Raw genomic sequence first — 19,519 nt, forward strand, 5'->3', positions numbered from 1 at the left:
CACGACATTCTAATTTATTGAGATGCACCTGTATATGTATTATAGGCTTAGTATGTATCATATTATTTGTATCTTCTGACTCCTGGTGACCCCTGTTGACACTAGCATTGAAAGTTTGACTACCACAAACCACACACACAAATGTTTTCATTGTTTTTTGGACATATTTGGATGTTAAGTGTAGTACCTGTGTAGAACTCAGGCTGGTAGATGGGTTTAAAAGTCAGGCTCTTGTTGCTGTTGGCATCTCTGGTGTTTAGCAGAACAGAGGCAATGAGGCTGAAATTGTTGTTGCAAGATAGCGTGATGAGAAGGTGCAAGAGGAGTCTCTTACAGTGTTCAAACACCTCTGGACGGTAGTGGTCCATACCTAAAAAAAAAAAGCCAAAATCTTAAAGTTAAAGGTTTACATTTGTACTTTCACTCATTCATTATTGTTTATGTCCATTTGGGGGGTTTATGGAAGGGATAAGTAGGAATATCTGGTTCTAGCCTTTGTTTTTTTTTTTGTCTTTCAACACCTAAATGTTGTTTTGATTTGAATTGATTAATGTTTTCAATCCGCAGGGATACAAATATTTCACATATTTCTAAAAAAAGATAAGGTGGGTCCATCCTACATGTTCAGGAGATAGCAGCTACTGCTTTCACTGACAACATTGTTCTCGTAGCAAGCCACATAGTTGCAGTCATAAGACACATTGAGGGATGCAATAGTTCAGATGAGATTAGATTAAAAAAAAAGACAAAAGCAAATCCATTTTGGATAAAAATAACATGTACTACAGTAAAAGCAGCACTTTTCATCTGAGAACACCTGACTCAAGCACTGCAGCCTTAATCTAGACGTGTAATCCCTGATAAATGCCCCAAATTGGGATGAGAACAGAACACAGAGGCTCTACTGACCCAGGAAACAGGCATGGAGCAGTAGAGGGAGGTGTAGGGCCCAGTCCTCCTTCACACTGTGATCCACCACCAGCTCCGTCATGAAGATCACTGCTATGTTACACCTGCACCAGACAAAACACACTGGTCTTTCAGTACATGAACAAAAACACATACCAGCAATGACCTTTCAGAACATATTCACAGCTGTGACTGAGTGACAAAAATTTTTTTTAAAGGGAGTATGTTGGTTTTGTCATTACGTTGATGATGGCCATTGTTATCATAGTTCCTAAGTAGACGTTAAAAAGAACATTGGTAACATGTTATCGTGCTTTTTTTTTTCGGGTCAAAGGGATTCTGACGATAGCACTGCAGCTTCTGATCATCTCTTTTCCATCTGTCTGATAATTGCAGAGTGATGTGCTTTAAGATTTCAGGATTACATAATCCGTGGGATTGATAAGAATCACGTTTTATGATGAGAGATTAAATTTAACGACTCAAGTTACAGTGCTTTAAAAGCTAGTATGTAATTCTCTACAAGACTCGGACATTTAATCTAAATCTGAATAAAAGGATGTTACATAATATAAAGTATAGATTTACTTTTGTTACTTAATGGCTGTTTTATTGTAACATGTTAAATAAATACATAATTAAATTTATTTAAATGAATGTTTATTTTGTCAAAACAATGCAATGGATAAATAAAATAAATAATAAAATAAAATAAAATAAAATCCAGAAGTTTGACCTGTGGAGGGGTCCTCGTGGGGTGACTGTTTCAGGTAGATAGTCGACCAGCGGTGCCCAGCAGCCTCCGTTAACTGGCATGGGAAGAGGAAGCGGCTGATTGGTTTCTAGCACACTCATAAGCCACATGGCATACGGTGGGAGCGGCTCACCTGCAGGCAAAGCAAAAAGGTTGAAAACAACACGCCATCCTTGACAGGTATGCCTTTCATCCATGAGACTTGTAATAAAACTGGAATTTACCCTCAAAGCATGAGTGGTATGCAGACAGACAAACTCCATTACTGCCATACCTCATGTCTAATGCAATCATGCTCAAAAACCATAAAGCTTGAGCTTAAACTATTTCAAGCTGAAATGTATTACCTGAGCTGCCTATCAGAAATATCATCTCAAATTCAAGAAAGGTCTGAACTATTTTACTGCTTTAAAGTTATTGATAATATTTAACATCCTCAGGCCAGAACTGTCTCGACATCCATGGCCAAAAGGGAAGCATTTCAGACTTCCAGTTCCAACTGTTGAACTTGACTTTGCTCAGAAGCTCCTCCACTGCATATAGTAAAAATCAATCAATCCCGAACTGTTTTGCCCATTTGTTGAAGCTATAAACTTGACTCACTCTTTTCCTCATCATAGGAACCTCCAGAACTGCTGCTGTACCGAGACTCCAGGCGGTTGTGTGCTCGTAAGATGTTGCTTAGCCTTTGGTTGACAGAAAAAAAAGACTTTTGTCAATACATGTATCAAATATAAACATGCCCTTGATCTAGACAGTTAATCTTAGGCTGCTCCAGGGGAAGTTGCTTTGGATAAAGGTGTCTGCCTCATGATGAATTATAATGAGTTATGTTTGTAATGCTTAAGGTGGGTGTAACCTCAAACTGTGATTAAACGTGACCAAGGAAAAAATGACATTAATAGAAAGAGTGTTAGGGCACATATGTAAATAGAGTGGTTTGTGGCACATACCTGTCATCACACTCCTTTGTGACTGGCGAGTCATCTGTGTCAGGGATGTTTTCCTGGCCACACACCAAGGTTTTGCTGCTGGAAGGTGGACCTTTAGAGACATGCAGTATTTATTAATATAACATGTGGCATGTGATATACATGCAACACATGAGTGCTAACTCAGACATTTTGATGTCTTTATGTATTTATGACATTTTGCCTTGACAGATTCACACAAACTCTCTAGCATACATACCTGAAGTGGTGGTGGTAATTTTGCTTGTGGCTGAAAAGCGGTAGAACGGAGGATTGTCACAGTGCACCACTACAGGGTTCACAGGATCTGTCTGTTGAAGTTCATAAAGCAGCTCCTCCATGGTTTGAATGGTGTTGTTGCGACACAGGTAGATCACCACCTTCTTAATCTGAGCATAAATAGAGGACAAACATAACTTGACAACTTAGCTTTCATTCTTTAACCAAATGACCTGCTTTATCAATAAAATCTGATCAAATCTGACACCAAACCAAAACATAATGAAAAAAATAAATATACAACTTACATGAGGCAGAAGAGAGGTGTCGCTGCTGACTCCACATAAGCTGATGAGAAACTGCATGGTGGTCCGCAGGTTATTAGTCCACCGTTCATTACTGACCAGAGCATTCCAAGCGTTTTCCATTTCTGCACCTGGGACATCATCCCCGTACTAACACACACAGAGACACACAACTCAATATGCTGTATTGATATCCATAGCTTTAGAGTCTAGGAAACACTAAAGTAACAGCGATTCACAGTCATACCTTTGCAGTCATGAACATGAGGTTGTTTAGGACCAGAGAGGAGGCCTGCAGTGACCCCCAGCCTGTGCCTCGGAGCAGGTGAGGTGCTGAGGTGTTGTGAGTGTAACCCTTCCTGTTGTCTCCAGAGCTGCTCAGACTCGTGACAGTGGGCAGCAGGCCTCCATCAACCAGCTCGATGTTACTGAGCCAAGGGAGCAGGTAGGTCAGCATGACCTGACGCCCGTTTGGATGCGTTGTGGGAAACCTCTGACTCACCTCTAGAGATGATAGATACAAAAAGATATATCTACATAAATATACAATCATAAGTATAAATGAAGTTTCTGCATGTTTTGTTAAATTTGCTGGTGGTTCAATTAAATTTAAAGGGATAGTTCACCTCATCTAAATTTTGTTATTTTTTCAAACCTGCATGAGTTTCTTTCTTCTGTTAAACACAAAAGAAGATATTTTGAAGGATGTTGGTAACCTAACAGTTACAGTTGACTTTCATAGTATGGAAAAAATGAAAGTCAGTGGCTACCAGCAGCTGGCTACCAGATTAACACAGTTGCAGTATGACTTGAAAGATTGGTTTACAGAGACATTTCTCCTTCATTCTCCTCCAGTATAATGTTTAAGAGTTATGGCTATACTTTATCAATAGTGTGACAACTGCATATTTGAATGCAGTAATTATTCAAAATTATTTTCCATGATAATCAACAGCATGCCACAGCAGCATTGTTATGAACTAAAATGAAAACTACAAAAATATTTTTAATTAAAATAAATATGAAATGATATATAAATATTAAATGAAAAACATTAAAAATTACAAAGTTTGCCTTAACACCTAACTGAAATAAAATGTTTAAACTGAAGTACTAAAATTGCTGAAACTGAAAAAACAAAAATAAAGACGACCTGAAATATATATATATATATATATATATATATATATATACAAAAGAACAAAGCTACTGAACATAAACTAGAAAATGAAAACTAAAAACATAAAGCTATAAGCTAATAAAACATTACTAAATACTATAGTAGCACATTAATAATATTAAAATAACATTGTGCCACAGATGCGGTCAACAGAACTTAAGTTGTATTAAAACCAGAGACAAAACCCTTTAAGATCACATTTTGCAGTTAAAAGTTTTAGGAGTTTTCACCTATAAGAGAAGCAGTGGCATTAACACACATACACACTGTGTTCATCTCTGTCCTTCCATTTTATACCTGAGAAAAGGGGCAGGGTGAGTTCAGGGTACATTCTGGCAAGTTGCTTTGAAAGCTGGGTTACAGAGAGACTGTAGAGGGGCGGAAGAGGCCCATGTGTCCCATACAGTATAGCACCACTTTTCTGTTCCACAATCCTCTTAGAATACACAGACAGCTTGGCCTCCAGAATCTATTCATCCAGAAAACACACACACATAAACAGATTAGCACACAAACACGCCATTTAATCCAATACACTTTCTATTATTGCAACACTTCTTTGGCAGAGAATGTTCTCTCTCAGACCTGCATTAATTGCATAGCGATCTCGTAGATCTCCCTGTTTGTGTCGGACGCTTTGAAGAGAACAAGGTTCAGCAGAGTCACAATATCACTGGAGTAGTTTCTGTGACAGAAAACAAAAGACCTACATAAAACAAGTTACACATGAGATGTTTTGCTAAATATGTGAATGAGAGGCTTCAGTCCAAAGACACATCTAGTCTTGGCACTATACACGTAAACAAATTATCATGAGAAAGAAAGCAGGCAAACGCCGCCAAAGCTCTATTGAATAGGATTTTATCTGATGTGGGAAATCTGGCAAGAGAAGTAGCCTGATGAAACCTTTTTTATAAATATGAATACTGTATAAAAATTTTATAAATGTTATACTAAAGGTACAATTTAAAAACAATTTTAAAATACATTTAAAAGTTATTGGTCAGTGAGATTTTTTTTTTTTTTTTTTTTAAAGAAATTAGTATTTTTATTACCAAACTTTGTCACTATATACCATGCCGCCCAGCACTAATTTATAATGTGACAAAAGATTTCTGTTTCAAATAAATGCTGTTCTTTTGAACTTTCTATTTATCAAATAAACTGGAAAAAAACACTGAAATAAATTGCATTTTTTTAATTAGTTAAAATAGAAAATATAAATATATATTTTAAAGTGTAATATTATTTCACAGTATTACTGTATTTTTGATTAACATAAGAGAGTTCTTTCAAAAACATTAAAAAATCTTACAGATCTCAAACTTTTAAACCGTTTAATATGCATTAAACTGGAAAATTCAATATTTCCTCTGGCTTTTCAGGCCCCAGTGTACCTGCTACCACAGACAGTGGCGATGGCTTTGAAGCAACCACAGGCCAGCTGGCAGGAGCCAGTGTAACATCGGTCCACGGCCCAGTTAAACAGATTCACCTGATCTGGGTTAAGTTCCAGCAGAAGAACCACCACCTCACAGCCCAGCTGATGCACCTGAGGAGAATCAGATCAGAGGATCACGTATGTTATCCGTTGATGTGAATGGTGACACAAAACCACCTTGGTGGAGGAACAAGGTCACAAAGACATTATAACGTTACACAGCATTTCTATTTTAAATAAATACTGTTCTTTTGAGCTTTCTATTCATCAAAGATATTTGAAAAATCTTACTGATCCCTAACTTTTGAATGGTAGTGTCTCGCTCCAACACCACTAAAATATTTCAGGGCACAAAGCCAGACTTTCACTTCAAGAATCAACATTTGCAAGTTGAGATACAAGCTGAGAAATAAAGAGTTAGAGACATCTAAGAAAAGTGGCTTATCTTATGAAAAATCCCCGAGCCAATTTGCACTGGGTCAAAAGGCACACTTTGAGAATCATTTCAAAGATGGTTGTGTTGGTTTAGCGCTATCAACACTAAAGGAGTGATTGAGGACATATGTGGGTCATGCTGTTTCAGAGTGTTTGGCCGCATACCCGCAGATCCTGACAGCCAAGGATGTTATCCAGCCATTTATAGAGGTAGCCATCAGGAGAGAGCCCTACGTTGTCGAACACGGGGCCACAACAAAGCACAGTCGACATGGCCTATGAAAGGAAGAAAAAACAGCATTCTTTCATGCAAAGCTTTCATGCAAAACTTGGAATTTCCTGTTTTGAGGAAATCACGTCCTATCGTGTCCAACAAAACAAAAAAAATACTTCAAAGAAACAGGGAAGAGGCTCAAAGGACTCATATCATGTCTGGACATTTGTGTGTTTTAATGACGCCAGGGTCTTGAAATTACACACCTTTTACAAATGCTACAACATTATATATGATCGTCTTACAACACCCGCCTTTCCATTATGGGGAAGGGGTTTACGGCAACACAAGAAGCTACACGTACATGCACAAACAATAATAGCTTTAGAGGTGGGTGTCATTTTTCCAGAAATTCAAACCTGAACAAACCTGACGTGAACTATATGTTTACACGTCGTCAATTTGCACAGAGCTGACATTATGAGTACAGGGTTCCCATAGACAAAACCGAGCACACATGCGCTGTCATCCCAAATGGACTCATTCGTCACGTAGTGGACCCACTTTTGTCTCTTTGGCATGTGTGTCCACATTGAGGTCTTGCACTGTATATGACTACAGCGCTTCCTGGGCTATAAGTAGACCTCTGGAGATAAAATTAGTGGCATATATACGTCTGCGGTCTGAATTAGCAACACAAGCAATGGTTTAAATTAGAGCCAGAGTGAAACATCATCTCATTCCACTGCTTTCATATGCAGATTCCAAATACAAATATATGTTAAAAAAAAATTTATTTATATTATTTATTTAATATTTTAAATGTATTATTATTTATTGTAATGTTCCTCTTTGATTAAACTTTTTTTTTCCTTTTTTTATGACATTTTGAAACATGCATACACTACTGTTTAAAGTTTGGGGTCAGTAAAATATATATATATATATATATATATACAGTGGGTACTCCCAAAAAGACTCATGGCTGTATTAGATCAAAAGGGTGCTTCTACTAAATACTGAGCAAAGGGTCTGAATACTTAGGACCATTTGATATTTCAGTTTTTCTTTTTTAATAAATCTGCAAAAATGTCAACAATTCTGTGTTTTTCTGTCAATATGGGGTGCTGTGTGTACATTAATGAGGAAAAAAATTAACTTAAATGATTTTAGCAAATGGCTGCAATATAACAAAGAGTGAAAAATTTAAGGGGGTCTGAATACTTTCCGTACCCACTGTATATATTAAGAAATTAATACTTTTATTTAGCAAGGATGCATTAAATTAATTTAAAGTGACAGTAAAGACTTTTCCACCTGACAAATCATGTGACAGTTGTAACATTATTTCACAATATTGTTTTACTGTATCAAATAAATAGGTTTTTACTGTATTTTTGATGAAAATATATTCAAATAGAATACAGTTATTTTCAATTGCAATGCTATTTTACAATATTAATGTTTTTACTGTATTTTGATCAAACAAATAGGCTCCATCCCCAAACTTTGTGTACAGCAGTGTGTATTTGTTATAAAAAATATACATCTTTTTTATTTTGAATGAAGACCCATCTAAAGCAAAACGTACTGTGCAATGGAATGAAATATCAAAATGATATATAAAATGATATATTACATAAATGTAGTCTGTACTACCTTAAGAGCACAATACTGGTATCTAGTAATCTGATGGTTCCGGTCACTATAGCGATCCAGGGGCGTGAACATGATACTGAAGGGTCCAGCCCATTGGCTGAAAAGGATGAAGAGATGGTGCCGAAGGCTTTGCTGAGGGAAGAGGAAACGTCGATGATGCACTATGAAACAAGGAGAGAAGAGAGGTATTAGATTAAAAAAAAACGATAAAAACATAAATTTTACATCCAAAGCTACATGTTTTATCAATGCAAGTTGGGCTACAGGAACCCCTTCATGAAAAAATATTTTGTGGTAGTGCCTAAACAATTTAAAAACCTTATGATTTTAGTTTTGTCACTCTGCAACTCATCATTTGCCCATGAAGTGGCTCTTGATCTAATCTACTGCTATTTCGGGCAATGTCTCCACTGGGGAGTCTAAATCAAGACTGATGTCAGGAGTCCTGTGACTGAATACACTGTAACCTAGCAATGAATTCCATTTCCTAAACAAAGAAAATGTGGAGCGCTTCCCAGAGCGAAATATAACTTCATGACCATCAGTATGATGTCATTATTTAACGTGAGGAATAAATATTTAAAGTAGAAAAAACTATATTTTGACAATTTATGAATTAAACGAGTTGTGCACAAACAAGAATGTGTATTACGAATGTAAATGGGCTAAATTTAGATTTTGTGTTGACATTAATTGTATACTGAGTGAGTTTGTGAGATGTCTTCCTCTTCACCTGGGACACACTGTATGAGGTTGGCCACCATGGCATTGTAATGTTCCTCTTTGATTAAACTTTTTTTTTCCTTTTTTTATGACATTTTGAAACATGCATACACTACTGTTTAAAGTTTGGGGTCAGTAAAATATATATATATATATATATATATATACAGTGGGTACGGAATGTATTCAGACCCCCTTAAATTTTTCACTCTTTGTTATATTGCAGCCATTTGCTAAAATCATTTAAGTTAATTTTTTTCCCACAATATTGTTTTACTGTATCAAATAAATAGGTTTTTACTGTATTTTTGATGAAAATATATTCAAATAGAATACAGTTATTTTCAATTGCAATGCTATTTTACAATATTAATGTTTTTACTGTATTTTGATCAAACAAATAGGCTCCATCCCCAAACTTTGTGTACAGCAGTGTGTATTTGTTATAAAAAATATACATCTTTTTTATTTTGAATGAAGACCCATCTAAAGCAAAACGTACTGTGCAATGGAATGAAATATCAAAATGATATATAAAATGATATATTACATAAATGTAGTCTGTACTACCTTAAGAGCACAATACTGGTATCGAGTGATCTGATGGTTCCGGTCACTATAGCGATCCAGGGGCGTGAACATGATACTGAAGGGTCCAGCCCATTGGCTAAAAAGGATGAAGAGATGGTGCCGAAGGCTTTGCTGAGGGAAGAGGAAACGTCGATGATGCACTATGATACAAATAAAACAAGGAGAGGAGAAGAGAGGAATTAGATTTAAAAAAAATTTAAACATTTTATCAATGCAAGTTGGGCTACAGGAACACCTTCATGAAAAAATATTTTGTGATAGTGCCTAAACAATTTGAATTAATTAAAAAACTTCTAGTTACATTTTTTTTTATAGGAAAGAAAAGGCAAAATGACTGGCTGTTGAGCGACTCATCATTTGCCCATGATTTGGCTCTTCATCTAATCTACTGCTATTTTGGGCAGTGTCTCCACTTGGGAGTCTAAATCAAGACTGACGTCAGGAGTCCTGTGACTGAATACACTGTAACCTGGCAATGAATCCCATTTCCTAAACAAAGAAAATGTGGAACGTTTCCCAGAGCAAAATATAACTGCATGACCATCAGTATGATGTCATTATTTAATGTGAGGAATAAATATTTCAAGTGGAAAGAACAATATTATGACTATTTATGAATTAAATGTGTTGTGCACAAACAAGTAAGTGTATTAAGAAAGAAAATGGGCTAAATTGTGATTTTGTGTTGACATTAATTGTATACTGAGTGAGTTTGTGAGATGTCTTCCTCTTCACCTGGGACACACTGTATGAGGTTGGCCACCATGGCGCTGAAGTGAGCTCGGATGTCTTTGAGAATCTCCATGTCTTTGTCATTCTCAGCTTCCAGAAGCATCCGGGTCAGGTCCACATACTCAAGAAAGAGAGCGCCCAGGGCCAGCGTATCACGTTCCAGAGCTCCATTAGTGCTGAGAGACAGAAAGATGGGGATCATTTCATGTTTTGTAGCCTGCGAGTTCATAATGAGATGCAATGGAGGTGTCCAGAGAACAGAATCCATAATAATAACATCCTTCTCACCTGTCACTGATGACACCGGCATCCGCCAGCAGCTCAAAGATCCTGAGGAGCTGGAGTCTTAGCAGATCTCTTCTATCTCGCCGTTTTTTATTCTAGAGGACCCATTATGAGAACAATTACTATAGAAACTTATTATAACTATAGAACTATATATAACTATAGAAAATATTTCATTAATTTACAAGTCTGGGAATTACATTTTTAAAAATCCCTGACATTTTAAGGTTTCCTGTTTGTAGGAACGATGTACTGTGGCACTTTTTTTTTTTTTTCATGCAAGATAAGTCAAGTATGCATTGCTTGAGCGAGCCATTTACAACACAACAAGTTATGGCACATACCAGCTGATCTGACTGAACAATCCAAAAAAAAAAAAAAAGAATAGAGAACAGAATCCATAATAATAACATCCTTCTCACCTGTCACTGATGACACCGGCATCCGCCAGCAGCTCAAAGATCCTGAGGAGCTGGAGTCTTAGCAGATCTCTTCTATCTCGCCGTTTTTTATTCTAGAGGACCCATTATGAGAACAATTACTATAGAAACTTATTATAACTATAGAACTATATATAACTATAGAAAATATTTCATTAATTTACAAGTCTGGGAATTACATTTTTAAAAATCCCTGACATTTTAAGGTTTCCTGTTTGTAGGAACGATGTACTGTGGCACTTTTTTTTTTTTTTCATGCAAGATAAGTCAAGTATGCATTGCTTGAGCGAGCCATTTACAACACAACAAGTTATGGCACATACCAGCTGATCTGACTGAACAATCCAAAAAAAAAAAAAAAGTATAACTATATATACTGTAACTGACCTCAGGTCTTCTTTCCAAAGCTTCCTTCATCAAAGGATGCAGTTCCTCAACAAGCTCTCTGTACGAGACACAACAAATAGAAAATCAATAAGGCTAAAGAATCAATACTGTGCTGCCAAGGTTTATAGAGCAATAATTGCTCTATTCCCATAAATACTTTTTTTTGATTCCAAGAACTGAAATAAGCAGACATAACTAATGTAATATGAAATATGATTACTGCTTTGGAAAAAGGTTCGTCTAGATTTGGAGATGGTGTCAAAATGCCAAGTGAAAATGGCTCTCACACAAAGTCTAAACACACACACACTTTTTTTTTGGCATCTGAATACACAAAAAAGTAACAGCACAATTGTAATCGCACAGTAAACTGAACATTGTTCCATGACTGACATTTTAATGCTTTCTTTGTCTGGCCATTTATAGTATCATAATTATATGCATACAGTGTTTGTGCATCGCCTTATCAAAGTCAAGGAATTCAAAAACCCTGACAAGTGCAAAACAGAGGTATGACTAGAATGTGAACATCAGATGCTGCTCACATCTTATCTGAAAAAATCTTGCTGAACTTACATGACACATTGCAAACAATAAAACACAGTATGTTGTGATGTGTGATAATCAAAAATGAGTGAACTTTCTACTATGAGAATTTAGCATCTTGTAGGAACTTGGCCCATCTAAATGTTTACATCAGTCACATCATTAGAGATCTTAAATGTTTATATATTTGCTACATAATACCTGAAAACGAGTGAGTTTGTGCGGCCAAATCCGAGCACCAAAGACTCTGTGATCTCAATGCTTTCTGAACGCATCAGAGGGATCAACTGCTTCAGAAGCCAGGCCACAGACGGGGTGCCGAGGATCTAAAGAATAAGATGTTAATCAATGATTCCATCAAGTCAATAAATGACTGACTGGGGAGTATGACTGTAGACATGACTGGTACGTGATGCATAAGAAGCCTCACCCACCTTGTTGTCATAGCTATTGTTGCTGTCTGTACTGGGAGTGATGATCTCAGGGGTGGAAGCTCGAAGATGACCCGGGCTCATGATGCTGGGTTTGGCCACACCAAAACACAGAATCAGATAGTTTCTCCAGAGAGAAACATAGGTGTCTGCTGAACCAGCCGAGCTTGTCTTCTTGGCATTAACTGGGTTGCTAAGAGATGAAAACATTTGAATGAATTGACTGATGTAAAGTGAAAAATAAGCAAATTAAACTAGCTAAATATTGAATAAATAAATAATAATAATTGAATAAAGTTTTTTGGACCAAAAAAAGTTTGGTGTCAGTTGTATTTTTTAACGTTTTTGGATGCCCGTTTCCACCACTGAATAAAAAATAAAAAGGTAATTGCGACTTTTCTCGCAATTGCGAGTTTACATCTTGAAATTCTGACTTTCTCAGAATTGCGTGAAAGTATTGCATGATATAAACTCGCAATTCTGAGAACATATCAGTCTTTTATCCCCCTCAGAACTGGACTTAAGCTCGCAATTATAAACAGCGCATATTACAAAAAGTCAAAATTGTGAGATAAAAACTCGCAATTACCTTTTTATTTTTTATTCAGTTGGCGGAAACAGGCTTCCATACCTTAGCTCAACTAATCTGCATTTATTTAATAAAAAATACAGTTAAATGGTCATATTGTGAAATGTTACTGCAATTTAAAATTCTATTTTTTATTTCAATATATTTTAAACTATAATTCATTCTTGTGATGGCAAAGCTGAATTTCAGTTTCCATTACTCCAGTCTTCAGTGTCACATGATTCTTCATTCTAATATGCTGATTTAGTGCTTAAGAAACATTTGTAATATTATCAATGCTACAAACAGGTGCTGATTAATATTTTTTTGGAGACTATTGTGGACTATTTTGGAGACGATTGTTTTTCAAATTTTCTGATGAAGAGGAAGTTCAAAAGGACACCATTTACTTCAAATAGAACTCTTTTGTAACATTAACAATGTCTTTTCTGTCACTTCTGATCAATTTAATGCATTTTGTTCATTACTGACCCCAAACATCTGATCGATTGATTAATATTATATTAATCTGACATTTTGCTGAGTTATCATGTATTATGAATGTACTGTATATAAAAAGAAGAGTAACCCAAATAGGACTGTACAGAGTCTGCTATCAGAAGCAGAACCACTTAAATAAGTGCAGTATCATAATAAAAAGTGGCTATGGGAAGCCATTAAAAGCTTAAACTTAAAGATAGAGATAGAGTAAATGCTTAAAAAGCTCTATACCAGGCTCAATAACCTATACCAGGCTGCCACAATAATTAAAGAGCCAATGCAGACCAATCAAACCACTGACCACTCAATGATACATATATAGATGTAGGAGAAAGTTTGAAAGGTCAAATAAACCCTTACAGTAAATATTTTATCCATCCCTCACCTGGGCTCAAGTAAAGGCATGAGGAGCTGCAAGCGGGTGAAGGCGTAGGGCCAAGCGTAGCTGAGCGCTGTGGGACAGTGCTTAGGCAGGTACTCCTGTCTCAGAAGGCTGAAGAGGCACAGAGCCCAGGGTTCCTTCAGAGACTGTGCTAAGATCCACACACGAGACGGGCTCCGCACGTCATAGTGGCTGCCGACCAGAGATCCGTTCCACTCCACCAGCCACTGCAGGTCTGCGTGCTGCCCAGCGGGGAGGGACGCCTGCGGGGAAGTGGAAGGGAAGAGATCATAGTGGCCACTTATAGAGAACTCAACAGTGAAATGAAAGAAAATTGGTCGAATAACAAGATTTTTGGAGAATTACAGACAAAACACAAAATGGATTTATGCTAAATTTAGCACTTTAATGTACCAATTCATCTTCCTGTGCAGAAAAAAACATAAATGATATGATGGAATGAATACCATATTCCACCATAAATGAGTGGATGTATACTCTTAAGGCCTATATCTGATCAAGTCAAGCTCCAAGTGGCCCTTACCTCATTCTGCCCGATGGTGAGGAAGATTTGGCGGACCTCTCGAAGGATGGACACAGCTACTTTGCGTGTGCCTGTCTGGCAGGAGCACAGCAGCACTAAAGCGAGACCCTCAACAGCATGCAGGACTGTGGAGTGAGGGGTCCGTTCAGCAGGCAGCCTGGTGCCAGAGCTACTCTGTAACAACTAAAGTACACAAACATATTATATTATATTATATTATATTATATTATATTATATTATGTATGTTATATAATACATTTTATTTTACATTATATATTAAAAAATTGTATTTCCTTTTTAAAATATTTTATATTATACATTTTATTTTATTTTTAATTTGCTTTCCACAAGAAACAACTCAGATATTAGAGATCTTCTTATGATTTGACACTGAAACTCATTTTTCTTGCCACTTACTTCAGTGGAGCAGATCTTTGATGTGTCCAGAGTCTTGCTGGTGCTGAGAAGGGCTAGTCTCCACTGTGTAAGCAACTGAAGCAGTAGTTTAAGTGAGGAGTCCAGCAGGGTTTGGTGTGTGTCCTGAATCTCTCGAAGCAGGAAGCTGCAATATCCCAGGAGCACTTCCTCCCGCCAATCTGAGAAATCCACCAGCAGACTCTGCAGGGAATTCTGGGCTATCAGACGCAGTTCATCATCCATATGGATGGTTAACCTGGCAGTTAAAAGACAGAAAAACATGAATACAGCAGAAAAAAAATATATATATATATAAATTATATAAATATCTAAATATTAGTCAAAGACTAAATATACCAAATATACCAAAAAATCGTATTAGGCATATATAGAACAATAATCATTAGATGATATTAAAAGAGTCATTAGATGATATTAAAAGACACAGTGCAGACCCCCCCCCCAAAAAAATAAATAAATAAATGAATTAACTGTAATTTGAAATTTTTACTAATCTTTGCCGCTATCCTTCAAACCACTAGGTAATACCCATTTTTTAGAAAGAAAAGTTTTAATCATTTAAAATATAATAAAATGTAGCATGACCACTTACTATTTTATATATTTTAAAAAGTACAAGTTAATTTGTTATGCTGAATGATGATGGAACATTATTTCACCCATATTTTGACATTTTATATTCATTTGAAACATAAAAATAGACACTTTACCTGCATTTGTTTTCTTGTATATAAAAGTATTATTTTAGTATCACTGATATTATTTCAATATTATTTTTATTTTAGTTAAAGTTTTAGGAATTTTGTTGAGTTTTGTCATTTTTATATATTTTTTTCAAATACGTCTATATAGTTTTTATAAATTTTTATTCCAGTTTTAGTTTCAGTTATTTTAGTACTTCAGGTTAAACTATAAGAAAATGAGAAATAATGCCTTGACATCTAGCTGAAATAAAAAAAAAATATTTTCTTTTATTTCAGTTTCATGTTTATTTTATTTAAAGTAGCAAAAATGTTATTTAATGGTTTTAGTTTTAATTTTAGTAACTTGTGTGTGTGTGTTTCTAAAATGTTCCTATACATTTATCAAAATAGTATGCACCAATCCTCATAAATAATCTGCATACTTTCCAAGTGCTTCCATTACAAAGCAGAAGTTCCTCCAGCTTCAGTGAAGGAAGTTCACAGAGAGATCAACTTTACTCTGAACTAGCTGGCTGACCTAATGGCTTGAACAAGAAGAATTAAGTCTGATTAGACCAGCCCTGACTCAGATTGCACTGGAATATCCTATTCAAGCTGGGGGCTGGGAGGGATCCCGTTACTGAAGCTTTCGGGAAACCTGACCATTGGGCAATTCGTCAAAGCAAATGCTTCCTACTTACACGCCCATTCATGCATCGAACATATACACACACTTACCGTGCCAAAAGGTCTATGAGCTCTGACTTGGACATGCCATCAGGAAGGATGCGTGGAATGGCGGCCATGCATGTCCTAAAGAGGTCAATCTTGGGTTTCCTCTCGCCCCTGTCAGTATAGAGAGAGGTCACACAAGCTCAAACAGTGAACTGACAAGCTCAAACTTAGTTGGATTTGGGTTGATGGGTCAGGTGTGTGAAGAGAATCAGATACACCAGATGAAAGATTATTAGACAGAGACAGTGTTGTTGTGTGACATACGTAATCATATCCTCGGGTTCCTTATTCAGCATCTGTGCATTACTCAGCATCATACAGCGGCCAACCTCCTTATCCAAATGTCTGAGGATGTTGTCTAAAGCTTTCCTCACTTGGGGGTAATAGAAGGACATTCCTGATGGTTGAAACGATGCAAAACTTAAAAGACTGGCATGTTCTTTAATAGTAACAGAGTTTAATGAGAAAATGCCAATCAATATGATCAAGAAGATGTTTTTGGTCAAACCTTGTTGTGTTTTCCCAAAATGCTAGTTAATGTTGCATTGTTAGCATTGGACTAAAACTTGCTGACTTTGCGCACAACTCAATTTATTATTATTTTTATTTTTATTTTTTTAATACTTTTTGGGGATTTTTCCCCACCTTGTTACACCTGGTGTTCTCAATCAAAAATGACCAGTCTACAAAAAATTGCTTGTAAATTTCTTGCTATGCTATATTATCAAATCTTGGATTCAAACTTTTTTTCCTTTTCTATCAGCACTAGGGTTGCAAAAAGGCAAAAAAAACAAAACAAAAAAAATAGATCCACAAAATTTCCAAGTTTTCAAAACTTTCTGGGATTTTTTGGAAAATTTCTTTTCAAAAGTTTCCAGAATTTTCTGGAAATTTTCCACCCCTTTGCAACCCTAATAAGCACAGATTTTGTATTTCATTCTGGAGCTGACTGATCACAGGCCTCATTGGTCTGAGCATATGCACCTCAGTTTGTCAAAATGATCCACAAATAGATATGTATGGATTTCATTGCATTAGAAACCAAAGTGCATTAGGAAAAAAAATGCAAAATGCATTGCATTAGAAACAGCAAAAAAAAAAAAAAGACATCTTCATTTTTGTTATATTATTTAAATTACATGATTGAAAAGTTTTCATGTTTTCATCATCTTTCTTGCATTAATATTATTCATACATAATAGCACTGAATAGTAAATTTACTGAATATCTATTGTTTTACAATTTAAAAGTTTTTTTTTTTTTTGCAAAATGTTTTGCTTGAAAAGTGTGCTTAAATGAATGCCTGTGCCGTTCATAAAAAAGCCACTTTTTATTTATTTTGTTATTCAGTGCAAAACACATTCATACGCTGACAGTTTAGTCCCATAAACAGCCTTTATTTTTATTGAAATGATTCCTCTACAAGTACTACAGATGAACTCACCTATGACTTTGGCCTCATCTTCAGTCAGAGGCTTGCTCAGGAATGTCTTTTTGACTCGTAGTGTGTTTCCAGAAGGGAGCGTTGCCCCTGTGTTCGGCATTGGGGGATCACCATCTTTCTGCTGCAGCTTGTCAGCAATAACCAGGAATGCTCTGAGACCTATATTCATTCTCTACAGAACAAGAAATCAAGATATGAGTGCCATAACAAGGAGATAAAGCTACTACATCTATTGTAATTTGACAATACTTTACCTCCGGATTAAGACTAAAGGTTTTTGCAGGTTTCCCAACACACAGTAGGTCAAAAATGACTTCTTTCATTGCAAAGTCAAGTCTTTCCTGTAAGATAAAAAGAAAGAGGAAATGCAACAATGCAGTATGCAAAATGTAAATTATTTTAACACATGCTGCATCAGGAAGACTAAATATGTGTAGCCTTGCAAATTAATGATGGGAATCTAGCTGTCATTGCATATTTGTTTCGGCAGCAACTCTAAATCCTTTGTCCTTAGACACATGCTCTGTTTTCACAACAAACAAGAATTAGGTCTTGTATAATGGTTTAACAGCAGATTATTATTGAGGTTTTAGTTTTAGATCTGTCTGTCACTTAATCGCAGACTTACCTGTGCAATAAACTGGATAACCTTAACAAATATATTGAGAGGCATGTCTTTAGGAACTACGCTGCGGGATCCTTTAGGGAACAGGGTCATCACAATAGAGTTGAGGCGGCTGTTGGGACAAGATCACAGTGTTTACCGATAACAAGTTTAGAATCTGGCACAGACATATACAAAAAGAAGGTCAAAGCATAGTGACACAGAAAGCTTGTTATAATTAGCATTCCATTACAGTGGCAGACCTGAGCCCGGCTTATTTGTGAAATTTTATTTTTAAGTGAGGTTTGTCCACTTTGGGCTTATTCATAGTGGTTGCAAACTCCGAAGTCACAGTTTGGTATGTGGCATGCAAAGCCAAGGTTTCTGATATTTATGACTTGTTGCTATAATGCAATACATCTCTCTGAATACATCGCAAGAACTGCTAGCTGACCCAACACCAGTTTTCCAGCCTATTTTGAGCATTTTATGATCCTTGTGGTTCCAGAACTAACCTCCCCTCCCATGCTTTAGATATTTAATATGCCTTCTTAAATGAGTTCGGTGAGTTAATTTAATGTTTTTGAAAGAAGTCTCTTATGCTCAACAAGGCTGAATTTACGTGATCAAAAATACAGTAAAATAGTAATAATGTGAAATATTACTACACGATCCTTCAGAAATCATTATAATATGCTGATTTAGCGTTTTATTATTAGCAATGTTGGAAACAGTTGTGCTGATTAATATTTTTGAGGAAACTGATTTTTTTTTCAGAATAGAATGTAAAAAAATGCTTTTAATTCAAAAAGAAATTGTGAAATTAGGAAAGTCTTTGCCGTCACTCTGATCTATTTAATTCATCCTTGCTGAATAAAATAATAATAATAAAAAAGACACCAAACTGAACAAACTGAAGGTTTGTTTGGAGTCAAACACTACAATATTTTCATTTTTTATTTATTTGAACAAACTGCCAAAGGTTTAAATATATAGGATAAAACAAAAACTGAATAAAAATGCCAAATACCATTTCATATTACTTTTTAGATAGCATACTACTATTTGAAATCTGTACTGTTCCATAAAGCATACTGTTTTACATATAGTACTTTTTTAGTATGTATGTATGCTGTTCACAAAGCCCACAGTTCACAAACTATCACAACTTCCCCTTCTAGTATTGAAATCCTCTAAGGGCATGTACACCCTTTCCCAAACCATTTATTACATTAATTCCGATCGATCTATTATGGATTAGCTGCATAAGACATCTACACATGTTCAATGTTCATTTCTAGCCCTGAAGATCAAATATGGGTGTGTATATGGCTTCGTTTGCCAAGCTTTCGATTCCCAGTGGCGTTCCAACACCCATCACCCATGACCACCAGCCTC

The 19,519-nt window shown here is 36.0% G+C and overlaps 1 protein-coding gene across 1 annotated transcript in view; it reads right to left on the reverse strand.

Annotated features, from left to right (window-relative positions):
• Positions 1 to 187: 187 nt before the first annotated feature.
• Positions 188 to 19,519, reverse strand: part of LOC107746661 (protein furry homolog) — a gene marked incomplete at its 3' end in the record, with an annotated part of 40,679 nt that continues 21,347 nt past the window's right edge. Inside the window, exons 13-39 of the mRNA XM_016560966.1 lie at positions 18,146 to 18,254; positions 17,772 to 17,858; positions 17,518 to 17,689; positions 16,338 to 16,470; positions 16,077 to 16,184; positions 14,635 to 14,890; positions 14,218 to 14,400; positions 14,088 to 14,099; positions 13,677 to 13,936; positions 12,226 to 12,415; positions 11,993 to 12,117; positions 11,246 to 11,303; positions 10,841 to 10,932; positions 10,137 to 10,309; positions 9,381 to 9,541; positions 6,380 to 6,490; positions 5,736 to 5,890; positions 4,924 to 5,023; positions 4,636 to 4,807; positions 3,406 to 3,662; positions 3,162 to 3,308; positions 2,855 to 3,023; positions 2,617 to 2,707; positions 2,267 to 2,349; positions 1,646 to 1,796; positions 910 to 1,013; positions 188 to 370 (exon numbers count right to left, since the gene is read on the reverse strand). Of these exons, the coding sequence (XP_016416452.1) occupies positions 188 to 370; positions 910 to 1,013; positions 1,646 to 1,796; positions 2,267 to 2,349; positions 2,617 to 2,707; positions 2,855 to 3,023; positions 3,162 to 3,308; positions 3,406 to 3,662; positions 4,636 to 4,807; positions 4,924 to 5,023; positions 5,736 to 5,890; positions 6,380 to 6,490; positions 9,381 to 9,541; positions 10,137 to 10,309; positions 10,841 to 10,932; positions 11,246 to 11,303; positions 11,993 to 12,117; positions 12,226 to 12,415; positions 13,677 to 13,936; positions 14,088 to 14,099; positions 14,218 to 14,400; positions 14,635 to 14,890; positions 16,077 to 16,184; positions 16,338 to 16,470; positions 17,518 to 17,689; positions 17,772 to 17,858; positions 18,146 to 18,254 (3,842 nt within the window). The remainder of the gene's footprint in view (positions 371 to 909; positions 1,014 to 1,645; positions 1,797 to 2,266; positions 2,350 to 2,616; positions 2,708 to 2,854; positions 3,024 to 3,161; positions 3,309 to 3,405; positions 3,663 to 4,635; positions 4,808 to 4,923; positions 5,024 to 5,735; positions 5,891 to 6,379; positions 6,491 to 9,380; positions 9,542 to 10,136; positions 10,310 to 10,840; positions 10,933 to 11,245; positions 11,304 to 11,992; positions 12,118 to 12,225; positions 12,416 to 13,676; positions 13,937 to 14,087; positions 14,100 to 14,217; positions 14,401 to 14,634; positions 14,891 to 16,076; positions 16,185 to 16,337; positions 16,471 to 17,517; positions 17,690 to 17,771; positions 17,859 to 18,145; positions 18,255 to 19,519) is intronic.

This window comes from Sinocyclocheilus rhinocerous, unplaced genomic scaffold, assembly GCF_001515625.1.
Source record: "Sinocyclocheilus rhinocerous isolate Xijiao unplaced genomic scaffold, SAMN03320098_v1.1 scaffold259, whole genome shotgun sequence".
Classification (NCBI taxonomy): Eukaryota; Metazoa; Chordata; class Actinopteri; order Cypriniformes; family Cyprinidae; genus Sinocyclocheilus; species Sinocyclocheilus rhinocerous.